The sequence below is a fragment of the Beta vulgaris genome, chromosome 8, assembly GCF_026745355.1.
Source record: "Beta vulgaris subsp. vulgaris cultivar EL10 chromosome 8, EL10.2, whole genome shotgun sequence".
In the NCBI taxonomy this organism is placed as follows: domain Eukaryota; kingdom Viridiplantae; phylum Streptophyta; class Magnoliopsida; order Caryophyllales; family Amaranthaceae; genus Beta; species Beta vulgaris.
The window spans coordinates 34338923-34353970 of NC_079209.1; the positions used below are offsets into that span (position 1 = coordinate 34338923).

Below are 15048 nucleotides of genomic sequence, written 5' to 3' on the forward strand. Positions count from 1 at the left end.
TTATCATTATTACCTATTCTGAGGGTTTGTTTCAGTTTATATTAATTAATTTTCATGTTCTTTCCTTAGTTGCTGCATTACATCAATTTTTGTCTTTTTATTATACACACTAATTTCTGTGATTTAGTTGCTCCACGAATTTCAATAATCTCAAGAATTCCTGAAACATAAAATTCCAATAAAAATTGATTGAAGAACATACCTTAATTTTGGAGCTCGACTGGATTATGTGAATTTAGAAGGATTTCCAGAATTCCCAAAATACAAGAACGCACCTTTGAAGTTCGAAATTTCGCCCTCTGTGTGAAGTAGTGTTCGTGAAAATTTTGCCTGTTCCCTCTTCCCTCTTCCCTATTCCTCTTAGTATATAATTGGGTGAATTCGGTTCGTGCCTTCAATTCATAAGAGAGATTTGGGATTGGAGATTGAAATTTGTTGGCAAACCTGCAATTGATAGTAATACTTATCCAATAACGGTACAGATTTAAGCACGAATTGCAGAAAATAAGTTCAAAAAGTGAAGAACTTGTGAGTTCTTATGTAATTTTCTCTAATTCATTTAAGTTTTAGCACAATTGTATGAAGAATTCAAAAACAGGTGCAAATTTGTCAATTTCATTCGCAATTCTCAATATTTAATTGAAAATTTTAGCCGTAATTGCAATAATTAATCAAAAGCTCCAGAATTTAACTAATTCATAAACATAAAATTCCAATAACAATTGATTGAAGAACATACCTTAATTTTGGAGCTCGATTGGATTTTGTGACTTTAGAAGGATTTCCAGAATTACCAAAATATAAGAACGCACCTTTGAAGTTCAAAATTGCGCCCTCTGTGAAGTAGTGTTCGTGAAAATTTCGCCTCTTCCCTCTTCCCTCTTTCCTATTCCTCTTAGTATATAATTGGGTGAATTCGGTTCGTGCCTGCAATTGATAGGATTTTTTTGATCTCGATGTCAGTTACCTGATGATCATGGTTTCCTTGTTTTAGGGAGATAAGGTGTTGCATGTACTGCTGTTCAAACTTTGTGAAGTATTTGAAATTTCGTGAAAAAAAATTGAGGGAATATTCTGAGCGTAATTTTTTGTGAGTGGAGTACGTGGCTATAGGTAACGCAACAAATCAGATGATCAATCAAGTGAATAATTTATAACATCATCAAATGCAACGACCATCCCAAGTCGTTGCAATAGAGATATCTAATGCAACGACCATGACTAAGTCGTTGCAATAGATATATATAATGCAACGGTTACTATAAAGTCGTTGCAATAGCTTAAACTATGAACCTAAGTTGAAATGGGCCATTGTAATAGATGATCCTACTGCAACGGTATAAAAAATAACTCTTGCATTAGCTTATTTTAACCATTGCGTTTGATTAAAAATGTAGTAGTGATTGTTGAGTATTAAGTGAGTCAAAAAGTCAAAGTTAAAGAGTATTTGCTTCATCTGAGTTGACTTATTTAGGTTGAGAGTCATTATTTAACCCTTAAACACATGAGAGATTTGAGTGCACAAAACTATGGTGAGGTCGTCATGTTTGGTTAAATCCAGTTTGGGAGAGATGATATGTGGTATGATTGGAGAGTCGATTGACATACATGACATGCTATGTGGCTTTGTTCGAGCTTGTTTTGATACTTGGTTTATGTAGTGATTATATCTCTTGTGTTTTCAATTAAGTGTTTAGCCCTGTTATAGTCCTATATTGTAGGTTGTCTAACTTTTCCAATGTCGGTGTCTTATTGCTTGAGGACAAGCAATGGTTTAGCTTGAAGGAGTTTGATAAGTCATATTTATATATAGTTTTTAGGTGTATTTAGGTTGCATTTTAGAACATTTAGTTTCATATTTAAGTTCATTATTGCATCATATTCTTAAGTTATGTTATTCTACTCCTATTCGGTATGTTTTTTTATTTTTGATGAATTTCATGTAATGAGAACGTATTTGGAGTATGATTAGCTAAGCTTGTGTATTAGGAGCACTTGGAAAGAAGCTACAATGCATAAGGATCGTTTGCATATTTCATCGCACGAGTTTGAGCTAAAACAAAGTGGAAAAATCATTAGAAGGATTGTGGAAAAAGAGTCACGTCTAATCTTCTGATCATAACTTTTGATGTGCTTATTGAAATCGAGTAATTCCAGCATATTTGAAAACTGGACTTGAATATTTTTCCAACGATAGGTGGCACACCACGGGGAGACTTCTAGTCAAGGAGTTAAGCATTCCGGAATATTGCACTATTTCTGCTGGAATCTACCAAACGTACGAGCGGATCACTAATCCACCCATTAATGATATATTCAAGACTTTCCTTATCTTGTAAATTACTTTCCTAGTTATATTAGGTTATTGAATATTATTTAGATTAGATTTTCACTCTATCTCTCTCTCCTCTTCCCTTTCACACGTTATTTTTATATTTTCTAGGTTCTAGTTTCGATTTCTCTCTAATTTTTTTTAGTTGCAAACCCTAGTTTTTCATGTTCTTCATTAATTCATGATTTCTATTTATTTCTTTCATTGAATTCTTTAATTATATTTTCCTTGGTAGATGTAGTTTTTATTCTTTGTTTCATGATTGAGTAGTCCTATTTTTTAGGGTTTGGGAATCCATGTTTATATGATAGGATTATTGATTGATATTTATTGATGGTTTGATAAATTATTGTTTTCTCTAATTGATTAGTGTTTTTATTATTAATCTTGCAATCTGATCAATTGTCTGATTAAATATTGCTAATATCGAGTTATAGATGGAGACATAGCACTCTTTAGAAACTTACCTACAATTAGCAAATGTGATTATGTTGAGCGACCGTAGTAGCATATTAAGACCTGAACATAGGATTAACATGTACTCTAGATATCTAATTAATTAAACTATTGATGATATTTTGATAGATTGTAGTTATAAACATGGTGAACCATTACCCTAGATCCTTTAGAGTTTGATTTTTGTAGTTTGATTAGTTTAGAACTTTAATTCAAATATTTGTGATCTTGTTTAGTTTTTCTATACCTTAGAAACTAGATTAAAACGGCCATCTCTTTGTGGATTTGACCTTACTTACTCTACTACATTGTTAGAAGGTTTCGCAAGAATTATTTATGATAGGAATTACTATAACACTAAGTTCACACATTATGAACCATAACAATCATATATTCATGCATGAATAATATTCACATTAATAATCACATAAGGATCAAATGAAACCAATCACAATAAATGAAATATTCCCCTATTCGCGTAATAAAATATAGGAAAATTTATTTTAAATAAGTCAACCTTTACGCGGTCTTCTCGTTTTAAGTCTACCTTTTGATTTTCGTTGATTGAGTCAGGCTTGTATGTCTGTTTTCTTCTATTGAGTTTTAAGCTGTTTGTGACTTGTTTAGTAGGTTACTTATGATACGTGTTACAATATCCCACCCCACCCTCGCCTGTTTTAGAAGAAGGGAGATTGTAACACGTATTTTAAGTAACGTACTAAATAAGTCACAAACATGTTAAAACTCAATAGAAGAAAACATACATACAAGCCTAACTCAATCAGGGATAATCAAAAGGTAGACTTAAAATGGGAAGACCGTGCAAAGGTTGACTTAGTTAAAATAATTTTTCCTAAAATATATTATCACTCAACTCAAATAATTGAATAATAACTTTTATTTCTCGAATGATAATAAAAATATTTTTCCAATTCAGAATAACCAACTTATTCCTCAACAATATAAAGCTAAATAAGGAAATTTAAACCATTGTAACTTAGCTACTTATTCAACTACAAACCTTAGAACACAAATAAATACTCTATGGAGTTACATTATTACTCATATCCGTATTTTCTTTGTACTTTTATGGAGTAAACATTTTAATTTTCAAGTCTCTAGAGTCTTCACTAGAATAATAATATTATGAATTCCTAGGTCTAGTAGATCTTCGAATCCTTTTGGGTTGATGTTCATTTTTATCCAACTCTGAATCACGTACATTGCTCAGATAAGTCTCCAAGTAACACTGTAGATGTCCTTTCAGGTATGCGCTCTAGTACAATCAAATATAAACTATTGAATAACTTCATATATCGCTAACAGGGATGCATACTTTTAACACATAACACATAATGATCTCTAGGCTAGTATAGCTATCACTGACAGACTCATAATGCCCATCAGTCTCGTCACCACTCAGGACAATAAGGTTATAATGACTCCCTACTTCAGTATCTTTTCAGTCAGACATGGCTAGGGGTCTATAACAAATAAACATACTTCCATAAATATTTGGTACTCTCACTTAACGTAATTCCCAACAATAAACAATAAGTAAGCACAACCAACAATATAAGCATAAGAATATAAACAATTAGCAGGGAAGAAAAAATATGCTCATGCTGAACTAACTATTTAATGATGCAAACATATAATATTTCTATCATATATGCGCTTCCTATATTACCCATCTCTCACAAAATAATAAAGAAAACTAGAAGTATCAAAATAATGAATAATTAAATAATATTATATAATTTTCGAATTATATAAAGAAGAGTCAAAAATTTAAAAAAATTCGGAACCAACTTTTCGAGTAAAATAATAATTTTGGGAACTGAATTTCGAATCAAAAAAATAATAATTCGGAACTAATAAAATAATAATAATAAAGTATATCTTAATTCGAACCTATATACTTGACACCTCGAAACATGTTTCAAAAAACTAATTTAAACACAACGAAAGTATGAGCTCAATTCTAAGAAATTCATTTCAAATAACTACTCCCTCCGTTTCCTAATTAAAGATCTTCCCTCTTTAGTGTGTTTCCAAAATATCTTCCATCTTTTACTCTATTCTTTATTTGGTATTTTTTCCCCTTTTTACCCTCTCATGTCCCTATTATATGGTCCACCATTATTAATTCAATTTTACTCCCTTTCTCTCTCCTATTTTAACCCCTTTTTATTTGTTTATTTATCTTAACCCCTTTCTCTGTCCTACTTTACCCACCACACACCCCACACAAATGGATCCTCCTTGGTATATGTAGAAACAGTAACAAGGAAGGTCTTTAGGAAACGGAGGGAGTAGCTAGTTAGGTGCCTATTTTTTTTAAAATAAACCTAAAGCTCTAATACCACTTTGTAACTCCCCGATAATTCTTTCTTTTCCAAAATACCTTTTCAATATAAAACTTAGAGAATCATCAAAACATTATCGTTCGTATGATAACTAGCTTTAGAATTGAAATTTAAATAACAACAACGTCAACTTCAAAAGTCAACCAATAACATCAACATTAACTTAAAAACCACGCCAACTATAAGTTATATAAGTAAAGTACAATAAATAAATAATAAGCTACATAAGCTCTCCATTCCCGAATGCAACAATACATCATTTTCACCTATAGATGACAATGAATTATTGATCTAGAAAGTCTGCTCACCAAAATGGATCATCACATGATCAATAAGGCATATCCATGATCAACACACACAAACAAAAGCACGTAATCAACAAAGCTGAGTACTACATAATAAATAATTATATAATCATAACATGATACTAATAAATAGTAAACAGGGATAACTATTAACATAGTAACTTGCAGATAACTTTTACTGAACTAAACTTTAACAACATTCTTATTACTTTAAATAGAATAGTCACTGGATTGAGTTGTCTAACTAAATCAGCCTTCCCTTTGGAAGACTAAATACGGGTGCGACTCTGTATTCCAATGACCTAGATATCGAGGAACCTTTTTAATAAAAATAGGAACGGTGATCAATCCGATCCTAGAAAAAGCCATGGGACTCCTGTTTGTCCAATACTTCACACGTGCACCATTCTAAAGCTTGTTACTATCCAAGTTTCACTTTACGTGATTTACCTTTTATTACTTGTTATGACACACAAGCACACAAATAATACATGATCAAACAATCACAACCTTTGTTTTTTTATATCTTAGGATTAGATAAGTGATCACACAACTTACAAGCCAAGATTAATTTTTTCTTTAATCCAATCTTCCTTATTTGCTGAACCTAGCCAACAACACCAACTTACCTTTCAAAGGTATAAAAATATCACCTTACCAGATAAGGTCCTCGGTTCTCATAGAGCATTGAAATAATAATAAAAGGGAACAACATGATTCAATCATGATCCATACTTATATATATATATATATATATATATAATATATATATATATATATATATATATATATATTATATTAATAATATATATATATATATAGAAATAAGATCTTGTGAAAACACTCATTAATGTGAAAACTGAAAGCAGAAGATCTAGGCCATCAAATAATATTACTAAGATGATCTAAGGGCTGGAATTCTTTGTCCCTCCCCTCATAAAATCTAAAATAAACCCCCCTTCTCTCGATCCTCTTCCCCCCTGGAAAAAAAAACCCCAAATTCTCTCTCCTCTCACCATTTGATTTCTAGGAACTTAAGCAAATTCATGGTAGGTATGCATAATTCAAAGGCAAAATCTGCCATTTCGGATGAATTAATGTATTCTAATGCTTGAATCCTTCACAGAATTAAATTTTTTCTTCAGTGCAAATTAAATTCGTCTGATTTTTCTCCGCAGAATTATGGCTGATGTTTGATAATGTAATGTGAAATGGCGAATTTCTTTCTCTTTAATTCTGTCGTCTGACTTCACTTCTTGTTGAAGATATTGAAGCAAACATGGAGTCTTTCACTTTTTTTTTCTTTGACCTTGCTTTTCTTCTTTTTTCCACTCAAATTTATTTTTACCTACATTAAAATCTTTGACGAATTTATTTAAGTTCCTTCTATTTCAGGTAATTATTTTGCAGCTGAAGTGAGGGCAAGCCGCAAGTGACGAGTGGGAATTTGAAGCTAAAGATCTATTCTGTTTGTAAAATGCATGTTCAATCTTAGCATTAATTTGAAAAACTCCATTTGTGTTTTTCCCTCAATCTGAAGCCATAATTTAGTTAGTTTGTTTTTGTGTTTGTGCGTGTGAAGATTTGAGAATGTTCCAGAAATGGGATTGTTTTGGAATTGTCCAGATTTTTTATTATGAGAGTTGAGAAAGAAAGAGAAGGTTGAAGAAGATGAAAGTTGAAGTAGAAGGTTGGGGAAAATATCAAGACTTAGAAGTTAATGTAATACTATTAGTTAAAAGTTACCCTTAGTTAAAATTACCCTTATAATACTCAAAGGTATCCTTATAATACTCAAAGTTATCCTAGAAAGATGAAAATTAATTATGACATAATAAAGTTATCCTAAACGTACTAAAAGTTACCCTTGAAATATATAAAGTTTTCCTTAATATAATGAAGTTACCCTAAAACAGGCAAAAGTTACCCCTAAAGTATATAAATTTATCCTAAAAGTGGTAAAAGTTACCCTTGTTTTCAGACTAAAAGCTGTTTTTAGCGTATCCTACCCCTATATATATATATATATATATATATATAATAAATATATATTATATTATATATATATATATATATATATATATATATATATATATATATATCCCCCATGTAAATTAATTAAATAAAGTTCCTAACCATCATACTTGCATCAATCTTCCATACAAACATGATATAGATCTCATAATTAACATGTTCGCACAGCGACATAAAACATGCAAAATCCAACATAATAACAATCATATATGAAATCAACATAGTTCCTATACATGATACTACATAACTTTCCTTCTTAAAATCATGATACTATATCAATCAGCATATAGGTATGTACGTACCTTGCATAAACAAACCGATAGGCCACTTTAACAGTCTTAAAAGTCGCTAGAGAGAATTCTCCGCCTAATATAAATAAACATAACCAAAAATCAATACTCAAATAATTTCCAGCAACTTTAAAATATTTTACACCTCCTTTAAAAATATTTAAAAGTCGTTTCCATCATTAAAACTTCAATTACTAACACTTCCCAGCATAGTACTATTATACTAGTTATTAAAATCTGTAAACCTCCATGAATAATATCCTTTTTAAAATTCCAGCAACATATAGGGCATGTTTGGCAAAACTAGCGGTTCTAGTAGCTAGCTATTGGGGTAGCTGCTAGCTGTCTACTAGTAGCTGTCAGCGATGAGGGATTAAATTAGTTGTTTAGTTAGAAGTTTTTGGGAAAAGTAGCTGTTGGAATTGTAAAAGACAATAAATGACATTTATTCTAATATGAAATGAACTAAAACAATTTCATATGTTCGTTCAATAGTTAAATTCAATATTTATTTTTTCAAAGAAGTTACACAAAAAGGAGTATACGACTTTTTAGCTGTTCAAAGAAATGTATAAATCTAAGAAAATATGCAACCCTCAAAAAATCTATATTACCAGTTTTAACTAAAAGACTTGTAAAATATATTATCTTTAAAATATATTTAAATTAGATCTCTGCTATTGTAAAAAAACATTGAATTGCCATAAAATAAAACAATTAATAAATAGTAAAAGGAAAAAGAAAACATTGGTTAATAATTCTACATTATGCTATTATATAGTATTTATTTGCTAGACCATTACCTCTAAATCTCAAACGTTACTTGTAGTAACGTTCCAAAACCGCTAATCATAATCTACTCCAACTGCTACCCGCTACTACAACCACTACCTTACCAAACACTCATAATTTTCTTAAGTAGCATTTCAATCTTGTCCAACCGCTAATCTCTACCTTAAATGCTAGTGCCAAACAAGACCATAATCTATTAAAACTCCCTTTAAACATGCTTAAACTCATAAGAATAACCGATTCCATAGTTTATAACATACTAGTATGATTTTCCAATCTTAAACACCCTAAAAATCCATGCTTTGATAATTGAAAATTCCATCTAAACATAATAAATAAATCTGAATTTTTATTTCTTCAATACATAAATTATATAATCTTAGATTCATAATCAAATCATCAAACTAAATCTTTTAAACATAATTAAACTAAAAAAAATAATCTTAATAACACAATCCTTACATAAAACTCGAGGAGGAAGAAAGGTAATCAAACCAAAACAAAAGAAGAGAACAAATGTGCGTCGGTTAAGGGTCGCGTAGAGCAGAGTTGGCGGCTGCATGGTGGTTGGCGCGGTGGTTTGATGAGGAGGGGAGGTTACTTATTGAAGAAGAAGGCGTTGTTTGGGAAGGAAGAAAGAAGAAATCCGAGAGAGACAAAGGAAAGAAGAAGGACCGCCGATCATGGAGAGTGAGAAGAGAGAAAATTATGTGTGGGAAAAAATTATGGGTTTAATGAATTTATATATATGTTTCCTTGTGGGATTAGGAAAAGGCAATTGGGCTTAAATAAAGTTTAATAATGAGTAAAGTTGATGTTTGGATCTCCTAACACAACTAGAAGTCCCTCTCTAAATAGTGTTAGACGACAAATCAATTATTTCAAAGCATGCCTAAACCAAATATTTTAAATTCTTTAAATCCTTAAAATAATTCATTTAACTTTCAAATAGTCAACCTTTTAAAGAAATAAATTATTTTAATACTAAATTATATTAAATATATATATACTAAAATATATATATATAATTCATAAATTTACGGGGGATTACATGCACGTCTGAAGCGTTGAACTAGTATGAGTTGGAGTACATGGTGGTAGCCATGACTTTTCTTGGGACCAGATTGATCACCGTGTTATGTTTTATTTAATTAGTACTTCGATATCGTTGGTCACGGGAGTACGTAGTCGCGCCCGTACTTCGTCTTCAAAATTGAAGGCTGGTTTAGTTTTGACAACTCTATCCATTGCTTATTTCAATCTAATTAGAATTAACCTATTGGTTGTGGAGTCAAGTTTAGTATAATCAATTTGTTATTTTGTTACATTATTATCTATATATGATTTAGAGTTTATTAGTATCATATTAGGTTTCATATTTTATTTATCATGTAGTACTCGACTTTGCTGATTACGTGCTTTTCTGTATGTCGATCCTGTGATGTCCCATTTGATGAGCAATCTCTCAAGATCAATAAAGCATAGACCATTCCAGGTCTGAAGATGATGCATCATGATTCGAGTTTCGTTGGAGAGCTTTTGTGCTGTCTTAGTATTTAATACTTTTATAATTTTTTGTTTAGTTATGGTTTGGATATTTGACTTTTTAGTTGGTTGCATTTTGGTTTGGTTTTGGAGTTGAATTAGCTTTATGGTTAACTAAGTTAATTGTGTTTTCAAAGTTATTTATTTATTTCCGCTGCAGAATTTTGAATAAGCCGATACATTATTACATGGGCGATAATACTTTGGTAATTCTCTAAGTTTTATATGAAACAGGTATTTTGGGAAATAGAGAATTGTCGGGGTCTTACAAAGTGGTATATTGGAGCTTAAGTTTTTATTGGCCTTTCATACCGATCTTTTTTATAGGCGCCTAGTTACTCAAAACAAATTTCATAGAAAACGAGCTTCTACTTATTCCTTGTGCTTAAATAATTTTATAAATTAGAAACATGTTTAAAAAAGCGTTCCATTTTTTTTTAATTCGAAATATTTTTTAGTTCGAGTTTTTTATAAGTCTCGACTTTTTTTTTTCATCTTGATCGACTTGCTGTATTTTTAAAAAATTATTTATTTAATTACTAGTTGTTTATTGAAGTAATTTTAGTAATTTTAGTTACTTTATTAATTTTGTGACAGATGGGTAGAATAGGAAGGACATATAGGATAAAAATATTATACGTCTGCATTTAAATGTTTGTTCAGCTTGTTCATATTTTCCTTTCCTGCTTAACTAGTTTAATGTTACTCCCTCTATTTTTTTATCTTTCTCACTTAAAATCTTGACACTATTCATATTTAGAGAGAATCTTCTCAATTTTTTTCAATTTATAAGAAAGAAATATAGTCATTTGGGGTCTTGTTTGATTCGTCTCAATTAGTACATTATTAATATTTAATCGTTGTAATATTTACTAATATATAATGAAAGATATTTAAGTTCAAAGAGGTGCATTGGGAGACGCACACAGAAAAGTGGGAATGTTAAAAAAAAAACAGAGGGAGTATTTCTGATTTTAAATTATCTGTTTATTCTTGCTTATTATTTATTGTTGGGAATATACGCTAAGTGAGGGTATTATGTATCATAGATGTCATGTTCATCTGTTAACGGACCTCTAGGCATGACTGATGGTGAAGCTACCTGATTAAGAGGCTACTTCAACCCCATTATGCTTAGTGATAATGAGTATGATGTGGAGTCTGACAGTGATAGCTACACCGGCCTAGATGTCGTTATGCGTCATGTTATGAAAATAGGGATCCCTGATAGCGACGATGAGGTCATTTAGGAGTTTGATCGTGCTGGAGGGGTAGACCCGAAAGGAATACTACAATGCTATTATGAGAACTGATCTGGTCAGTGATTGTGATTCAGAGTTAGAAGAGGATGAACCTCAATCCAAAAAGATTCGAAGAACTACTAGAGCTAGAAAACTAGGTTGCTACTAATATGATAGTGAGGACATTGAAGACTTTAAAGATGAGATGTTCACTCAGAAAAGTACAAAGAAAATAAGGATAGGAATGATAATGTAAGTCTATAGATTATTTATTCATATTCTAAAATTATTGTTGTATAAGTAGCTAAGCTACAATGGTTGAAATTTCTTTTCTCTTAGTATCTTTGTTTTGTTAAGGAATAAGTTTGGTTATTATGGATTGGGAAAAAAATATTATTATCATTGTTTTGAGGAATAAAAGTAATTATTTAGTTATTCAAGTTAAGTAAGAATTTATTTTGATACGCGAATGGGGAATATTATTTATTATTGTGATCGATTCCATTTGATTCGTATACGAATGAGTATATGGTTGTATTGGTTTATTGTATTTAAAATTAGCACTATTATAATTCCATAGAATTTTATTTTGATGCGATCTTGTATGATCAAATCGAGTTGATGCCTTCACAGTAAAGGGCAAGTAGTTTTGAATCGAAACCTAAAGTAAATCTACGTTAAATTTCAGGCCACGAAGTAGAATGGTAAACAACAATACCGCGTGGGGGTTGAATACGGAAATCGCAAATCTCTTCTTGCAAGCATGTGGAGTTTCTCTCTCTAGAAATCCTCTCTATGTAAAACTTACGCAGACTGCCATGGCAAGGAAATCGAAAGGAAAGAAAGCTCAGTAGGCAAGCTCGCAACAAGAGATGTCAGCTCAGGGCATGAATAAGAAAGGTCCATCGGAATCCGAAGGGAAACAAATGAAGTTTATGGATGAGGTGTTGGGAATAACAGCGCTTGATGTCGATGGTATTCCAACAATCCAGGAGGAAGTTCTGTCTCCCAGAGCTTCACTTAAGAGTTACAGCAACAGAGAGAAGTTAGAGTGAACTTCTCAGAATGGCTGGAGTTGATTCAGAGAACCGATGCTAGGAAGAATTCACAAGGAATGGAGATACCTCGACAAGAAGGTATTGATCCAGTTCCTATATTATTTTCACCTGCTAGTAATGTTAAGCAAGATGCAAATGGAAGCAAATCGCCATTTGAAATTGATTTGAGTGATATTCAAACTGAAATAGATTTCTGGAACTCTGCTATATATTGCTATGTGGTTGGGGCGAATCCTCCTCCTTATGTCATGGAAGGGTTTATTAGGAGGATATTGAGGAATCAGGGGGTGGATAAGGTAGCTATGGTGAAGAAAGAAATTTTTGTGGTTAGGTTTACGTCAATGGAGAAGCGAGACCAGGTTCTAGAGAGGAGTCCACCATTTTTTGATAATAAACCTGTAATACTGAAGAAATGGGATGCAAACCTAGATGTTACAAGGGAGGACATCAGGACTATACCTACCTGGATTCAGCTGAAATTGGATTTTAAATATTGGGGGGAAAGCAATATATTTAAAATTGCTAGACAAGTGGGGAAACCGATTAAACTGGACCAAGCTACTGTCAAGCGTGAGAGACTTCAGTATGCAAGGATGATGATTGAAGTGAAAGTAGATTAAAGCTTCCCAGATAGTATAGAATTTCTCAATGAACATGATGTGTTGATGAAAGTGCCAGTGGAGTATGAATGGAAACTAGCTAGTGTATTGTGAACACTGTAAAGGAATGGGGCACAAGGAAGTGGATTGTAAACACAAAACAGTGCAGTAGGTATGGAAAGCCAAGCCTATGGTCTCTGACCAGGGACAACAGAAGGCGGATGGGGAAATATTTCAGAATGTTATAGCACCAGCTAGGAGAAGGCTTGTTAGTCCTGAACCTCCAGTAGTCCAGAATGATTTTGAGCTATTAGGGGAGGAGATACCAGAAGTTATTGTGGGCATGGTCCAGTGTACAAGTGGTGGAATTAGAAATGGTGGTGGTAGCCAGGCCCCACATGGAGATGGATAAGATCATAATATGGAATGTCATGGGGGTTAATAATCCTAACAAGCAGCTGGAGGTTAAGAAATTTTTGAATAAGAATGTTGTGGGGATTGTTGGGCTCCTTGAAACGAAGGTAAATGCTTCAAATATGGGAAGTCTTTATCAAAGGTTGTTTAGTGGCTGGTGTGTTACTACAAACCTAGCTGAGCATAGGAGTGGTAGAATTGCTTTGGCTTGGAATCCTAGCAGTTTTCTAGTCAATATCATGTTCATGAGTAGTCAACTAATTCACTGTTGTGTAAGCCCATCTGGAGGGGTTGGTTCTTTCTATTTGAGCCTGATATATGCATTTAATGATGCAGCAAGTAGGAAGATAGTGTGAAAGGATCTTAAAGTGATCTCACAGAATTCTAAGGGGCCTTGGCTGATAGGACGGGATTTTAATTGTGTCCTTAACCCAGAAGAGAGAATTAGAGCTGTTGTTAGACAACATAAGATAGCTGATCTTCAGAGATGCATGAATGTTTGTGGTATGAGAGATCTAATGAGCACTGGATGTATGTATACATGGAACAATAAGCAAAAAGATGATTGTAGGGTGTTTTGCAAGCTAGACAGAGTCATGGTGAATGATCCCTGGTTGGATGCTTATCCTAGTGCTATGGCACATTTTATGCCTGAGGGGATATTTGATCACACTCCAGTTGTGATAATGTGTACCCTAGTATTGAACCAGGCAAACAACCATTTAGATACTTCACTATGTGGAGTGGGGATGAGAAGTTTGCAAGCATAGTAGCTGACTGCTGGGCAACACAGGTGAGTGGAAGCAAAATGTACCAGGTGACATTTAGATTGAAAAGAATTAAACAAGCTCTGAAAGCTTTGAATGCAGAAGGCTTCTCTGACCTACAAGCTTCAGACATTAGGGCACTGAAATCTTTGATTCAGTGTCAGGAGAGGCTTCAAGCCCAACCTATGAACATGGAGTACAGGAGAGCTGAAATTGAGGCAGGGATCCAGTATAGATTAGTTCACAAGCAATATTTGTCTTTCTTGGCTCAAAAGTCTAAGATGAGATGGTGCAAGGAAGGTGATGGGAATACAAAGCTATTTCATCAATCTATCAGAGCAAGGAGGTTGCAGAACACTGTTTATGCAATACATGATGATCAAGGCAACTGGAAGGAGAACCTGGAGGAGGTTAACACTGCATTTTTGAACTACTATAAAAAGCTCCTTAGGTCAGAATTGCCTAATAGAGTACCTGTGAAGGAGATTGTCATTAGCAAGGGTCCAGTGCTAAGAGAAGATCAAGTGGATTTTTTGAATAGACCCTACACAGCTGAGGAGGTCAAGAGAGCACTATTCTCAATACCAGGGGAGAAGGCTCCTGGACCAGATGGTTTTGGGGGCTACTTCTTCAGGGATGCCTGAAGCATTATAGGGGAGAAAGCTGTTCTGGCATTCTTTACTTCAGGTCAGTTGTTAAAAGAGGTAAATGCTACAACCTTAACTCTTATACCTAAGATAACTTGTCCAAGTTCTGTAAAAGAGTTTAGGCCCATTGCATGTTGTAATGTGATTTATAAGTGCATTACTAAAATGTTATGTAATAGGCTTAAAGTGGTGTTGCCTG

General features: G+C 32.8%; 1 protein-coding gene across 1 annotated transcript; it reads left to right on the forward strand.

The window, feature by feature from the left end:
* The first annotated feature begins 13452 nt into the window (after window positions 1–13452).
* On the forward strand, window positions 13453–14846 carry LOC104882990 (uncharacterized). The gene is made up of 3 exons (XM_010667428.1): window positions 13453–13707; window positions 13816–14048; window positions 14135–14846. The coding sequence occupies exons 1-3, from the start codon at window positions 13453–13455 to the stop codon at window positions 14844–14846; spliced, it is 1200 nt and encodes a 399-aa protein (XP_010665730.1).
* Window positions 14847–15048: the final 202 nt, after the last annotated feature.

Coding starts and splice junctions, on each gene's coding strand:
- LOC104882990 (XM_010667428.1), top strand. CDS start 13,453: ATGGGGGTTAATAATCCTAACAAGCAGCTGGAGGTTAAGAAATTTTTG. Junction 13,708..13,815: donor GTCAACTAATTCACTGTTGT/GTAAGCCCATCT, acceptor GTGATCTCACAG/AATTCTAAGGGGCCTTGGCT. Junction 14,049..14,134: donor GTCATGGTGAATGATCCCTG/GTTGGATGCTTA, acceptor TGTGTACCCTAG/TATTGAACCAGGCAAACAAC.